General features: G+C 39.1%; 2 protein-coding genes across 2 annotated transcripts; both read left to right on the forward strand.

Moving 5' to 3' along the window:
* The first annotated feature begins 1,432 nt into the window (after window positions 1-1,432).
* Window positions 1,433-9,151, forward strand: TMBIM4 (transmembrane BAX inhibitor motif containing 4). The gene is made up of 7 exons (XM_084306218.1): window positions 1,433-1,576; window positions 3,082-3,190; window positions 4,508-4,613; window positions 6,163-6,196; window positions 7,100-7,217; window positions 7,720-7,765; window positions 8,354-9,151. The coding sequence occupies exons 1-7, from the start codon at window positions 1,480-1,482 to the stop codon at window positions 8,558-8,560; spliced, it is 717 nt and encodes a 238-aa protein (XP_084162344.1). The 5' UTR covers window positions 1,433-1,479; the 3' UTR covers window positions 8,561-9,151.
* Window positions 9,152-9,234: 83 nt separating this feature from the next.
* LLPH (LLP homolog, long-term synaptic facilitation factor) lies at window positions 9,235-13,524 on the forward strand. The gene is made up of 3 exons (XM_084290733.1): window positions 9,235-9,329; window positions 9,440-9,622; window positions 13,293-13,524. Exons 2-3 carry the CDS (start codon window positions 9,442-9,444, stop codon window positions 13,454-13,456), a joined length of 345 nt encoding a protein of 114 aa, XP_084146859.1. The 5' UTR covers window positions 9,235-9,329; window positions 9,440-9,441; the 3' UTR covers window positions 13,457-13,524.
* Window positions 13,525-15,750: the final 2,226 nt, after the last annotated feature.

Genomic DNA, 15,750 nt, shown 5'->3' on the forward strand with positions numbered 1-15,750 from the left:
GGCAGGGCTCTAATCGGTGATAGCTTCTAGGTGGACTTGCACCAGGGAGCACTGGTCACGCTGGCCAGTAATGCCTAGCACTGGAAGACCAAAGGCTTTCACAAGAAAGCAGGCAGCATAATTATTTCAAAACAGTTACTATTCAGCAATACAAGCAATGCATAAATCTCCAAATTCAGGATTAAAGCTGACAGATCCTACTCTACAGCAACTAAAAATGCGAAATGAAATTTTAAAAAACATAAATACTTCCCAGAATATAAAGTAATGTTCATAATTTTTGTATCTGTAATTGAAATGTAATATCTTAGGTCAGCTCAGTAGGAGAAATTTGTTCAAGATTATTTCATCACAGACTCACATAATTTATTTACTTGTCCCTTGAGAATCTGAGTACAGTAGAGGCCACTATTTTCCAATTTTTAAAAGTACTTTATTTGAGTTGAATCTTTTACATACATTTCTAAAATGTCTATCACTTCAGTTCCTTGGGAGGCTTTTGATAATATTCATAAGTCAAAAAATAATATTTTGCATTCCTCTTCCCACACCCCTATTTTTTGTGAATCCCTAAATGGGAATTACCATCTTGGGGAACTTTGTTGTGGGCAATTCCACTCATATAAAGGCTAATGGTACAAAATATATCTGAGAAACATTGAGCATCTTTGTGCTGTGTTTAATTGATCTGCATTCACTTTGAAGGATAAGATGTATAATTAGGAGAAAGCCAGAATCAAATTCTACTTTGCATGAAATATTTATACAAGGAAAGGTTGGACCTGGCGCTTACGGACATGGTTCAGTGGGTGACGTTGGTAGTAGGGTGATGGTTGGACCAGATATCTTGAAGGTCTTTTCCAACCCTAATGATTCTATGATATGATTCTAAGTCAAACATGGCTTTGGGGGGTTGTACAGTGATAGTGAACATGCACACCCAAAGCCTTTTTTATCATTTATTGCTGAATGCTGATACATATTCGTAGCCATGGACTTGGTGAACGGGTTCCACATAGCAGATGGAGATGAATCAGAGGTGAAGATCAGTAAAAGGGATGATTTTTTTTTCAGTCTCTGGAGCTTCCCCTTACGACCTGTCAGACTTAAAAATAGCAACAGGAAATTGAGTTTCACACAGGCACAAACACAACATTTCCTCAAGCCATCCTCAATCTCCAGCGGGGCAGACCTGGGCGGGCAAAAGGACGGCACAGTGAAGGGCTTCTCACAGCAAACCCAACCCTCCTGTGATCCCGCAGACCCCCCGCGTAGAAACCCAAACTTGGGGGCTCCCCACTTCGCCCTGAGGGGGCTCCCTGCCTCGCCACAGCCCGGGGGCCGCCATTTGGGGGCGGCGGGCGGGAGGGACCGGGCGCCGCCATCGAGGCGCTCGGCGCTCGGCGCCATCGAGGCGCTCGGGGCTCGGCAGCGGGGCGGTGGCGGCGGTTGCTGCGTGAGGGGAGGAGGGCGGCGGCCATGGCGGCGGCGGAGCAGCGCTACCCGCGGAGCTCCATCGAGGATGACTTCAACTACGGCAGCAATGTGGCCTCGGCCAGCGTCCACATCCGCATGGGTAGGGGCTGGGGGCGAGGAAGGGCCCCCCCTGCCCTGCCCAGCCCGGCCCCTGGTTCCCCGGGGGCTCATTTTGGCGTTTCTGTGGGGTGTGGGGGGCGTGGGTGTAGGTCTGCTTACCAGGGGGGTTAAACCCTACAGCGATGCGTTTTGAAGCCCAAATCAGACTGGTAAAAAGTGTGCGTGTTAAAACCGGAGCCTGTAATTAAATACAGTAGCTTAACCCGGAAATTAAGGGGGGTTAATTTCTTCTAGGGGGTGTTTTCAGGTGTTGTCTCCGCAGCTTCAGCGTCTGGGTGCTGCCAGGCCATAGCTGTGGCCTTGAAATGCTGCTTTGCTGTTCGCATTCAGGTCTTAAATACATTGAATACTCCTATATTAAATGTTCTCATCGCTACCTACTTGCTGAAGTAGGTAGAGTGTTATGGTATACACCTTAGAATAAAAACAGTGTACGCAGCAAATTTTTTAGTAGACATTTCTGATAAGCGTGAGATCTCTCTCTATTAAAATACAATTTTATCTTGATTGGAAATTAAAAGATGCCCTAGCCAATATGAAAGTGGCCTTGCCCTTAGCAAAACTGCTGACGCGTTTAGTAATGTGGGGAGAAGGGCAGGTCAGCCAGCAGGCTACCTCTGTGTATGTTCAGTGTGCTACAGCAAAGTAGGGTCTGGTCCCTCATAGCTTACAAATATATTTAATTTTGCCTGCTGCAGCAGCACTGCTGAGCTTAATTTAGTGTCTCTTAGCATGTGCTCTGAAATTTGTTTAATCTGTGTTATTAAGGCTTGACTGATTCTCGCTGTAAGCCTATTCTTAGTTGCAGAGCATTTTACTTAATAGACTTGGTCTCCTTCCATTTAGAGTGGGACATACGTGTTATGTCCCATATCATAGTGTCGTGAACCACTCTCTTATTCATGAATTAGGAAGCCTGTTAGCTTAATTTAGAAATTTCTTGTAGTAGCTTATATCTGTAGGTATCCATCCAGTACAGCAGAAGTCACAAATGATGATAAATTATGTCTAACATGACAAAAGGTCAATTAAATCGATATTACTGTAAAGGTTTCGCTGTTTAAAAATACTTACAGCTCTTTCTGTCTCCACACAACCTCCAAGCTTATCATTTTTCATTTACATTCATTAGATACCAGGAACGTGATAAATACTTTTAGTATTTTCACAGTGAAAATAGAGATTGGATGTAGTTATAAAAGCAGTCTGAAATAAATCCTTCCTAAATGTTTTTTTTACTATTATTTCTTCTTGTCATCATTGTTGCTGTCTATATAACTATGTGCAAGAAAAAGTGTAATCTTGCTGTAATACTGTATTGGTGTTTTAAGGAAAAACAGCTTATTACTATTTTCTTCTATGTTTTTTCACTGAATAAATAATTTCTAATAGTTCCATATCAAACAGAAACTTTGTATCCAATTTACTGTTGAACTTTCTAAGTGTAAGTGAAAGTTGATTATGTTTTTATTTTTTTTCTTTTAGCTTTTCTGCGGAAAGTCTACAGCATTCTTTCCATTCAAGTTCTTTTGACCACGGTCACATCTGCAATTTTTCTGTACTCTACTGGAGTACAGGCATTTGTTCATGAAAGGTAAATACTAAAATCACAGTGTGTATCAGTGTGTTAAGTATAGTTTATGTAGTTGCTCTGGAGCTCTCCTATATGCCTGATCACACAGTGTTGTGATTCTGTAATAGAAAATTTGTAACCTGATTATGGCATAATTTTTCTTCTGACGTTTTTCTCTGTAGTTTATTATTAAAATGTATTTCTACTGCTGTTATTAAAAGTTATTTTAATCAGTACGTTAGTAATAATGTTTATTTGCATTATGAAAAGCTATATATTAGTGTGGAACATCTGAATTATTGATATTTCTTGTTTTATGGTCTAAATATCTGCTCTTAGAATCTATTTGGTATGTTGTTGTTTATGTGTATTAGTTCCAAAAAGCTGAATCATTTCTTAATCCTCTCACTCCTCCCCCACTTTTAGTGTGGTTTTTTTTTTTTTGGTTTGTTTGTTTCTTTGTCTCCTGAAAATTAGTCTTTTAAAATTCCTATGGGTTTAGTTTTTTGCCTCATAATTTGCATGAGAAAAAAACAAGTCTCAAAATCAAACTGTGGTGAAAATAGGAGAAAAGAATAACTGGGGAAAGGAAGAAAGCATTGAGTCCAGTTTCTGTTTTCTTCCAAGTGCACTTGCAAGCTTTGCTTTTACTTTCGCTTTATAGCCCTAATAAAAAAGGAGGATCTAGTACTATATGAGTTCCTGTATAAGCTGTATTATATACAGCAGATGTTGTAAGACTACAGTTTTATAATTAAATCTTTATTTTTTTTAATCATCCTGCTCAGTTAGACCTGTTGTGATTTTGTGTTTGATTTTAGTCTAGTTTTTGCTAGGAGGGCTTCTTGAATGATTTAATTATAGCTATATTTGCCAGTCAGTCCTGGTTTTCTTTGGCATGGTTAGTGCTCATGTTTGTTGGATTCATGTGCTTAATTAAAAAAACCTACCAAATAAATAAATAAATAAAACAATTCCCTGGAATTCTTAATATACAAAGTATTACATATACTTTAAAACTGTTAGTTGAGTTCAGATAGATTTTTCTCTTCATACACTTGATGAATTCCTGGGCAATCTATAGCTTCAGCATGAAAAAACTATTGTTATTTGTGGCCGTACTATTTTTAACTGATTGTCTATGGTGATATGTTTAAGAACAGTTTTATTGTAAGACTTGCTTTACGTTTATTATGGATTTACGGAGCAGTATCTTTGTGTAGGTGATCACTTTAAAAGTTTGTTTTATATAAACCGTTTTTAATGTCTACCAAGTATTTTATCTTAATTTTGATGACCTTTTTTTTTTTTTTTTTTTTTTTTAATGAAACTTTACAGGCCTGCCTTGCTTTTGATATCTGTATTTGGATCTTTGGCTATAATCTTAGCACTGACCCTCTACAGACACCAGCATCCTGTTAATTTATACCTACTTTTTGGATTTGTAAGTATTTATACATTTAGTTTCAATAGTCCTTAGAATATCTTCGATTTTGATGAACTCCTTAAATCAAGCTAGTAGTAGCTAATTTTTCTTGTATTCCTTGGAAGATAACTCAAACCTTTATGAGTATGTAGGGTATTTTTGGAGGTTCTATTCACAGGTTGTTTCTAGATAGCCTCCAGTTCAGATTTCTTTTACCACATTTTCAGGAAGAACGTTAGAGCTTGAAATCAGATTGAGCAAGCTTTTTTCCTTTCTTTCCCCCCCTTATTTTTTTACTTCTATATATGTATGTGTGTTTGTGTGTGTATGTTATGTATGTGTATATTATTGTTCTGTTAGTTTCTGTGCAACTGCTCAGTAGGAAAGAAGGGGGCCATTCCTGTTGCTATATTTGTTCAATGGACAACCTCGAGTACAGGCCCAAATATGACCAGCCATATGTGTTTATTTCATTAAATGTTTTGTGTTTGATGCTAAATTCTTAAAATGTTTCCAACGTGGGAAAGTCAAACAACACTATCCTCAAATATCAGTCTCCTGATGTTGCAAAGCTGTAGATGTGGGCTAACTTGCTCCTGGGGATTTTGGACTATGTAGCAAATCAGTCTGATGAAAGGAAGTCACATCAGCACCATCAGAATTTGATGCTTTAGAAGCTGCCTAAGTTGTATTTGTCATAAAGTGGGAAGACAGAACCCACCCTTACTTACAAAGAAAAACTTTTAATTGTTACAGGGTTGTATCCTGACTCACTGCTGTCTTTCAGGACAGAAAGTAACAGGGAGTAAAGTAATAGTTTCACCAAATGTGGTGTGACAGTTTATGGCATGACAGTTTTAAGTATTACATTGTGTAGGAATAGAAGGATTAAAAACTGCATGTGATAAATTGGCTTAAAAAAAATATGGGTTAAACATGCTGTTATTTTGATATGATCTCTTGGTTCATGCCATAGATAGTTCTCTTGTTTTCTTGTAATAAAACTTAAATTCAAATTACCTTCTTTTTTTTTTTTTTGACCCAGACATCAATAGTACATTTGGTTTTATCTTAGCTTTATGAGTGGCAGACTGGGGAGAGGAATAAGTTGACACAGACACTTAGCTGTCTAATAAGATATTAAGAGTGTTCAGTGAAAGTATTTCAAATATTGAAAAGTGTACAGAAAGCTGGAAACAGATCATTTCTAATAGCAGGTCTGAGAAATGTTACAGCTCTGTTGAGCTGTTTGTAAGAACTGTGATCAGATCAGTGTGTGCTCTGTGTAGAAGACCTAAATGGCAGTTTTCTGGAGTGGCTGTCTGTCATTCATTTTCACTTTATGTTGCGTTATTTTTATGTATCACAGCAACGTCCAGCACACGATGACAGAACGATTGCCATTTTCTTGTTGGACATCAAGCATGTTATAATGTATAAAAATTTAACTGGAGAACTAATGTAACACATACGGGGTTTATATTACATAATGGATCTTATTACGTGTGAAGTCTCCAAGTGTTTTGTTTTTTTTATCATTGTAATTATTTGTTTTTACTTTTTGTAGACCCTGCTGGAAGCACTGACAGTTGCTATTACAGGTAAATGATAGCCATCCTATTTTCTGGTTCCTTAAATGAATTGAATAATGAATCCAATATGTTTTACTAATTGCCATCTGAGATTCCTAAATGAGATATTAAGATGATTAACAATTCCGAATGATAATGAGTTTAGTAAAAACCTGGGGAATCAAGAGAGGAAGCTGGAGTCTTGTCCAGGAGTGAAATTGTATAAACCTGAAGTGAGCTGTGCCATCCATTCTTTTAGAACAGCTAGCAGTGCTCATTCCTGGAAGGCACCTCTTAGCAGAGCTGATCTGCAAGTAAAATGTCCTCATCTCCTCCTTCATCCTCTGAGGGAACTGCTTTGAGTTTGGAGAGTTTTGTACTTTGTTCTCAGGGTGGTATGCAGAGAAGTTGTGCTATCACCTTGTACTATAGCTTCCATCGTAAGCTGAAACCTCTTCAGTGTGGTTTCAGGTCTCCTGCAGACAAAACAAAACAAAAACAAAAGTCAAAAAAAGTCATTTGTGGAAATGAGGTTAAAGAGGAAGTCAGGTAGAAAAAAGGCTCCACCCACTTATATTTTCCTTCCTGCACCCTAATCAAAAAGTTCTAACACATCAAGGCATAAAATAGCTCACTTTTTATTTTTTCCTCTTTTTTTTTTTTTTTTTTTTCTGTGAGTATGGAAGATTGTTCTTATCTCTATTTAAGAAGCTACAAATATTCCATAAACGTCAAACTTAGTGCAAAGGTCTGTGTAACATATGATTGTGATCTTGAAGTGCAAAGACAAGTTCAGGCATAATTTGCCTTTTTTGCTAACAACTCAGATTTTTTCTTGTCTGTGAACATTTAAATTTAATTTCCACAACAGGTAACTGAGCAAATACATGGGATAGCGTTCTTTAAGTGACAGTTTGCTTTTTCGGTTTATAGTGAGTTTCTACGATGTGTCCATCGTCTTGCAAGCCTTTATTCTCACTACTGCTGTATTTCTTGGACTGACTGCATATACCTTGCAGTCGAAGAGAGACTTCAGCAAATTCGGAGCGGGGTATGTTGTCTTATCTATGACTTTTGTTTTGTCAAGCTAGTTTTTTTTTGTTTTTAAAGCGAGCTTTGCAGATATTACAATGAATACAGGTCAATAGAAGCTAACCTACTGCAAGTGAATGGTGAGGGCATTGTTTATCTTAAGTTACTGATTTTATGCAGTTCTGCTCTCTTGGTAAGAAATTATTTTCAGCATAGCGCTCCTTATTGCGATAATGATTCTTATAACCATATTACACTAGTTTATCTGGATTTTTCACTGAGACTGAGCAGTTTCAAATATAACAGTAAATTTAGGATGTAACTTTTGACAGCTCTATAAAAGCAAATTTTACCGCTGATGCCAGCAAACAGTTGGTATCTAAGAACTGATGATGTTTATTTACTGAGTGTATTGTGGGGAGGTTTTATACAAAGAGAGATTTAGAGACTTTAAGTAAAATTTAAAAGAAAAGGTATTGTTAGCACTCACAGCTTAATTTTTATTTTATTATTTTTTTCAGGCTCTTTGCTTGCTTGTGGATTTTAATCTTCTCAGGTTTCTTGAGGGTAAGATACCTCACGTTCAGGGTCAAAAAATACTCTTTCACGTAAATTGTGTATTAACTTCTAATCTAACTAAAGCATTTTGAATGCTCTGAAATATCCTAATAATAAAAAAAAAGTCCTGCCTGGGTCCATTACTGTTGTAGATTATGTTTGTAATCTTTTAACCATTCATTTCCAGTTCAGATTTTTGTTGGATGCTGTTCTTGCTAGTTTGAAAGTGGTGTTTGAACTGACTGACGAGAGTGCTGTCAGCTGAGGTGCACTACTTGTCTGACAGAATGGGAAGGAGACTTCTGGTTTAATCAGATATTTTTTTTGTTTAGTTTGTCTTCTGGTGTTACTGTTTTGGAGACCAGAGCTTGCTTTCTCTTAAGAGAAGATGCTTTTTACTTAGTTAAGAGATTGTATGACTGGGATCTACGTGCAATAAGAATGTTGAAGAGTCATTGTAGTATTGTAGTTGTATGTATAAAACAGTAAAAAGACAGTAGCTATCCATGTTTTACGTGCAGCATATCTTTATGCAGAGTTTTTAATATTAAGAAGAAAATTAAATTTACATTTTTTTTCTCTTTCATTTGCCTCCAGCTGTTTTTCTACAGTGAGACGATAGAGTTGGTGTTTGCTGCTGCTGGAGCACTTCTCTTCTGTGGATTTATAATTTACGACACTCATTTGCTGATGCACAAATTATCCCCCGAAGAGTACATACTGGCTGCGATCAATCTCTACTTGGACATCATCAATCTGTTCCTACACCTGCTGCGTTTACTGGAGGCATTTAATAAAAAATAATCAGAAGCAGAGAGGTTGATTATCACACGTATGAAGTTCAGTACCTAAATAGCGTTGCCTTGGATGATCTACAAAGAGACTGAATCTCTGTCGCTATGTCATTCCATGAGTATTGATCCCTCTTTTTCGGGGGGCAGGGCTTTTCATGTTGCTGAAGTTCTTGTCTAGAACATGTATTTTATTTAGTTAACGTGGTGTAGCTGTTTCAATCACTTTTTAAATTACTTAATTTGCACTCAATGTAATTTGTTATTGAATTGTTTGCCAATTTCTGATTGTTCCAGAGGAAGCTGTTAGAATGCCTCTGTTGTTCTGTAGCTGCTGGGAATGTTTGCTTTTGGGATCGCAAGTGGAAAGCATACAGGAAGCCCCAGTTTATCCGTGTGCAATGTGTTATTAAGTTAAAACTTGTTCGAGTTTTTGTGTGGTGTGGGGGGAATGTTCTGTCAGATTGTTACACGAGCTGGCGGGGGACGAAGACGAAGGGGTTCGTGGTGTATTAAGGATTATTTATTGCCTGTCTTTGCGTGTTTGGAGCCATTTGAAGGCAGTCGCTGGCGCTCTGTGTCCGTTCCCCCAATAAACTCTGCAGCCCGCAGCCTGCGCTTGGTGCTGCCCCCGCGCTCGGAGACTTACGGGAGAACCCGCGGGGGGGGGAGGGAGGGGGGGTGGTCACGTGATGCTCCTCCGGGGCGCGCCGCCCCGCGCCTGCGCAGTCGGCGGGAGCGGCCTAGCGCGAGGGTGAGCACCGGCCTCGTGCGCGGCTGAGGTGAGCGGGGGGGGGGGAGTGGGGGCGGCCGTTGGGACCGTTACGGCCGTTGGTGGGGGGTGGGGGGGGCGGCAGCGGAGCGCTAACGGCGCCCTCTTCCCTCCCCTCAGCCATGGCGAAGAGCCTGCGGAGCAAGTGGCGGAGGAAGATGCGGGCAGAGAAGAGGAAGAAGAACGCGCCCAAGGAGCTGGAGAGGCTGAAGAGCCTCCTGCGGGCCGACGCCGACGCCGTGATGGAGGAGGTGAAGGAGGTGGCGGCCGTGCTGCCCCCCGCCGAGCTCCGCCAGCAGCAGGGTGAGACGGGGAGCGGGACACGAGGCACGGGCACGGCCCGGCCTCCACAGCCGCCCTCCCCCCCTCCCCTTCCTGCCCCGCCTGCTCGTATCCTGCAAGCAGCCTAATGTACCGGGAGCTCTCTGCTACTCCTCCTCTGCTTTCCACCGCCGTCAGCAGTTCTGCTCCGTGTTGTCGGCCTGGAAAGCCAAATCTCTCTCCTCCAAAGCCTAAATTTGCTATTAAGTCAATGAATCTGCTCATTGGTAACGTTAGCTTCTTTCTGCATTGCATCTAGTCGCTTGTGGAGCTGGCTTAATAGCATCTGATTTAAAGTATTTGATTTAAAGCTCCTCAGAGATCCCTTTGCAAAAGCATTAAGCAAGCAAGGATTCCTTGGCAGTTTATTCCAATCACAGCATCATCTTTGCTGTTAAGCTCGAGATAGGACATAACTTCTTTTCCAGTTTAAGGATGTTAAAAAATGTATAAAGCGGGAGCTAAAACTATTTTGTAGATACCTTATCATAGGCAGTGATTTATTAGTTTTAAATACCTTGTGCCCTGGTATGGGTAACAAGGACCCTGGTTTTTTAATGCTGGTAATACATTACACGTGGTGCAGGAGTGCATGACATTAGCCACCTACAGGTAATTCCATCTTCCTGTCCATTCCTTGGAAAGGATGTAATCTTTAAATAGTTCAGGAAATGGAAACAAAGGTTTTAAGTAGCTGTGTCCTGGACAGGAGTCAGAAAGATACCACCTCTTTCCAAAACTGCACTCCAGACTAAATCATAGCCCTTTTTTCTTTTCCAGTTTATGCTGTGTAAGCTGTTACGAAGTTGCCAATATAAGCTTTTTATGTGGGATGCAGAAGTCTCTTGAGACAGCACAGTAGGGATTTGAAATAATACTAGTCATGACTGTCAGTCACGCAGGCAGTTTTGTCAGTGCTTCAGGGATTAGGAAAGACACAGAAGGATTACGAATTTGAACAGCAGAGCCTATAAACTGTTGCAAATGGAAATGGAGGCTATATAAAAAATAATTACCTTGTTAAGGGTAGAACTGAGTATGATTTGTAGCTTTTTTTCTGTGGTTCTCATTTGTCCTGTAAACCAGCTGTAAAAGTTGTTCCTTACAATGGTTAGGATTGAATTTTCAAAATGATTTGGAACGTCATCAGCTCGCTGGTGCTGAAGCTGCAGGAAACATTGCTGTCTTAAACCTAGTTTCTGAATCAAGTGCCTGGTTATGTCATTCCTGCACCCCCTTCCGAATCCGCTGACAACTTTTATATGCAGTGGTCAATTTCACGCAGCATCTGCAGAGAGGTAGCAGCCTCAGAAATACTTAGCTGTAAGTTTTGTGGAAATAATGCTGTCTTTGAGAGGACTCTTCAGCACAAACGGTTTATGGACGCTAAGAAATTCACATTTTTGCAAAATGTTATGAAGGACTGAAGTGTAAGGTTTAATCTAGAATTTATACTTCCCATAGATAAGCAACAGGTGAATAATTTTCCAGCCTTAGAAAGTATGTAGATGTATTAGGGATATCTTCCTGTGTTACCTTAAGGTATTTCTCACAACATACTACAGAATATTTTTTTTCCCCCAGTTTTTGTTGTTAGGAAAAAATAATGGAAGGTCTGGCTAGCCTTCCAGTCAAAAACAGTTTTGTAGATGTTCTTAAAACTTTATGGGCATGCACATATTTTTCAACATAATCATACCCATTGAGTCTGCTGCAATTAACTGCTTTTATAGCTTTTTTTTTTTTTGTCCTTTTCTTTATCTTTTCTCTCTTTTCTCTTTTCAATCTTTTTGGTAAGTTTTCTTTACGTTTTCGGACCACTTTACTGTTCAGTAACTTTCCTCCTCTTACTGATTCCTACAGCATCCTTGGGATTGCAAAGTGATGAAAATGTCACATTACGTAGACAACCAATACTCTGTCCAGGAGTATTTCTTCATTTAGTTAATGTTGCAGCAGACATTTATAATGGAAGTGCCTTTTTGCAGTTACAAGCCCGTTCATGTCACAGATGAACCTTAATAGTATGACAGGACAGGAATCCAGAGAAGAAACTTAAGTAGAGTTGTGTTCTATGTTTTTTCCTTTATCTGTTTTGTATTTAGGGGTGGATTAACTTTAAAAGAAATCCATGAACAGTACCCTAACTAAATGTAAAATTACAAATTAATTGGTTGGAAGCAAAGCGGTTTCATATAAACCAGTGTGTATGCAACCTAGTTTGTAACTTTGTGCTGTTATTTTGCTCTGATTGTTGCTCTGTTTGGGAAGCTTGGCCATCAAGTAGCGCTGGCTTATTTCTTCAGCAGATTTTTGCAAGGTGTGACTTGTGCTGTGCTGCTTGGTGCTGTGGATCCTTTCTTTTACGTGTTATTACTAGAAGAAAAAACCTGATGCTGTAGCATCACATCTGTACCGCCATCTAATGCAGCAGTTTATATGAGCGCCACCTGAACTGTCAACTAATAGTTTGTGTGGTTCTGTGTTCTTCAAAACCTTCCTTCCCCCCATGTTCTAGCTCTTGCTCCCAACATCTGGAGCTTTGGGCTGGGACAGACCAGCTCTTCTGTGGCATTTGCAGAGCAGCAGTGTTAAGAAGCCCTTGTGTTTCTCTGATGTCTCAGGACGTCTCTGGAGCTGGGACTTTTTGGCTTGCTTACCCTTTGCAGGCAGCAATAAGCCCCTGTGCTGATTCTCTGCTGATTACATGTATTCATATCCCAACTGTAGGGTTTCTGCACATGACTGCTGCAGATCCCTGTAGACAGTCAGCACATTTCAACTGTTGAAGCAGTCTGTTGGCCTTTTCCTCATGAACTTTGTCTTCTAACATCAAACAACATAAAGTCGTCTTCCTCTATGTAAAAGCTCATCAGAAAGCTTTTAGCATTGCATGTGGAAGGTTGGAAACAAAAGTTTAATAGTACAGTACTATTCAAATCTACACTTAACAAGGTGCCCCCCCCCCCCTCCTTGTAGCCTTGTTGTCTCCCTAAAAGAGCCAGTTCTTGTGGTGTTAGCTAGGTGAGGATGCTGTTCTTAGGAGTGACCACGTCACAGGTAGCCTTCCTGGTCCTAGAGATTAGTCCTCTTTGCCTCTTAATTGTATTGAACTTGATCCTATGCTCACTTTTTCAGGCAAATGTATCATTGCTGGCTCATAAGTTATATGTTCCCTGCATTTTTCAGAGATTTTTCTCTTTATTCTTCTCTTTACCTGTCTTCATCTTCCACTCAATTTAACGTTTAGAACTTTCTTGCATCTTAAACATTACATCATAAAAAGTGTTTAATTGTACATATGTTTCAGTAAGCCTATGGCTTCCTGTATGCTTGCAGCTTTTGATGGAGACCACACACAACGTTTTTAGACACAGTGTTGGAACAGATGGCAGGCTAAAGAATAAGGTGCTTTGCCCAGACATAGGCCTTTAGGGAAAATTCTTCATATTTACTATCAGCTGTTGAAATTCTTGGGTTGCTGTTGTATTGGCTTGGAAACCACTTTCAATGTACAAAGCCTTCATCTCTCTGTCCACAAATACTGTTGTGTATAGAGATCTTTTTATCATGTTTGTGAATCTAGTAACAAAATAGCTTCTATGAAACTGATTCATGTATTTTGCTCACTATAAATTCCTTTCTTTTCCAGATGACTGCAAAATGGACATAGGTAATAAACGAAACAAAAAAACTTTCCTAGACGAGCATGGACAGTACCCAGTATGGATGCATTCCAGGCAGAAAAAGAAGCTCAGGGCACAGCGCTTAAAAGAGAAAAAAAAATCAAAGTTGGCCAAAGGCCGAGCCCGGTAGACTTGAAGAACTTTGTAAGATCATGAGTATTTTACTTTCCATAATAAATATCCTAAACAAGTACACGATGCTTCTGTATTTGGCCACCGAGTATGATTTATTTTGTTGCATGAACCTCTGAAGAGACTGCTGGGCACGCAAATGATGAAAGCAATGCAAAAAAGCAAGTGCCTTTGAATAGACTAAATGTTTGGTTATATGTTTTCTTGGGGAGGGGGGAGGGGGTGGGTGTCATCTTTTATTTTATGGATGCTATAAAAAAAAAAAGCTGTAAATGGTCTTGAACTGTTGTCAATGTAATTTTTCTATTAGTAAATTTTACCAAAGATTTCTGTAAGCTCACTGTATCCTTTAAGTTCTGTCAAATAACTTCTGTCATGCTGATCTGTGTCGCTTTTAACGTCTGGTGATCAATGGAAACAGCCTCTTAATATGTAACTTAAAAGAGATTACACACTGAAGTTAACACCAAAGCTTCATGAAATTTTCTTTTTAAAGTAAAAATCAAAACAAAGTGTTGGCATGACATTTTTTTAAAAATTCGCAAAGAGAAAGTTGTTGAAACAAAGTTTTTCACTATGCAACTGAAATACAGTAGGAGCTAAGTAATTGAAAGTAAAACTGTTTGATTCGTTTCTTGTTAATCTGAGTGAATGCAAACGCACAGACTGAGGAAGAAGTTCTAAAACATTTTCCAAGTTTTATTAAAGTAAATGAGGATTTATTTTTCTGCATGTATTTTCAGTAGCTTTATATTTCTCTTAAAATGGCAGTAATCTATCATGCTTTACAATGTGGGCATAGAATAAAATATTGCAGGATTGCGTAACAGATGCCATTTATATGTCATTAGCTACAGTTGGTTGCATATTACTTGGCAATAACATGTGATGACAGATGCAAGAATTAGTTGCCCAGAAAGCCCGTGTTTTTAAAATGTCTCTCATTTCGAGGATGGAAGTAATTACAGTACCAGTCTTGCTGTGTATTGCCTGTTGAAGTACCCTGCATTGATGCAGAGCATAACCTTTGTACAACGTCACCCAAGGTGGGATCCACGTTCTGTAATTGCCCAGAAATTGTAATGTGTGATTACTTGGACATGGGAAGTAGGATTTAGCCTTTTAAAAGTAGTTCCACTGGTATTCTGTACTAAAGTCCATTAAGGACTACTCAGCCTGAAAATTTAGTTTTTCTGGAAAAAGTCAACCGTATTTTGTTTCGTTTTTATTATGATTGTTAAGTGTTGAGGGAAAATATTCTTCTTATGCTCAGGTGAAGCAAAGAACTACAAAGATGTTGCAGGACATACCAGTATATCATCTGTTTGCACATACACTGACAGCTAACAAGTCTCAGTAAGATGTGTAGATCAAAGTATACCAAATTACAATCCTTTAACAACTTACATTTGTATTTTTAAAATATTTCCATGAAGTTGATAATATCTCTGCAAAAAAAATAGATGCTGCTCTTTATTCGGTTCTTTGCTTTATTAGATACTAGGGTCTAGATTTCATTATCAAATATTCTAACATTTACGTTAGTACTATTTTAAATTTGATTAATATGGAGGAAAACATTCATTAGATTCATCATTATTTTTATCTGGAAAATGGAAAGAGCTGTCACTTTGTGTTTCATTACCATTTTAATGCTGTTGGCTCTATTCTGCTTAATGTGTGCAGTGCTTTGGGGAGTTGTGGAGGGGAGTTTTTTAGGTTTAAGTGCTAACAATTTTTTTTTCTATAGAGTAAGCACAGTGCTATTTCTGACATGCTTGTTTGTAAATCGGGTTACTTTCAAGCAGTGGCTGGTGGGAAAGCAGACTGCTTTTCCTGAGTGGAGATAATCAAACTGACAAAGTACTTCCATTAAACGTACGACTTCAGAGTTGGTTTATTTTCTTTCTCTAGGTGCACAGCCATACTCTGTCTCTCATCTTAATCAAGCCCGCCACTGCTGTACTTGCCTTATGCTCTCCTCTCTGGAGTTGTTCCAGTTCTGCCTCTGCTCTTTCCTCTGAAAGAGAAAATGATCTGTTCAACTGAATGCTTTTTAGATTTCTGCTTTTATGACCTAGCCCTGAGCTTTGTTGCACAAATGTATTAGTCTACTACTTTTGTGACCAGATTAGGGATTTGAGTCTCAAATGAGAGACAGCAGACCCCGCAGTCATCTTTTATTTAGCGGTTGCTTCCTACCAGCTGAAACAATACTGCCTGTGTGAGGTATTTCCTTCATGGTGTCGAGGATAAAGTCAAACAGGTTCACTTAAACTACAGATATTTTAA

Source organism: Netta rufina, assembly GCF_964035555.1.
Source record: "Netta rufina genome assembly, chromosome: 1".
Taxonomy (NCBI): Eukaryota; Metazoa; Chordata; class Aves; order Anseriformes; family Anatidae; genus Netta; species Netta rufina.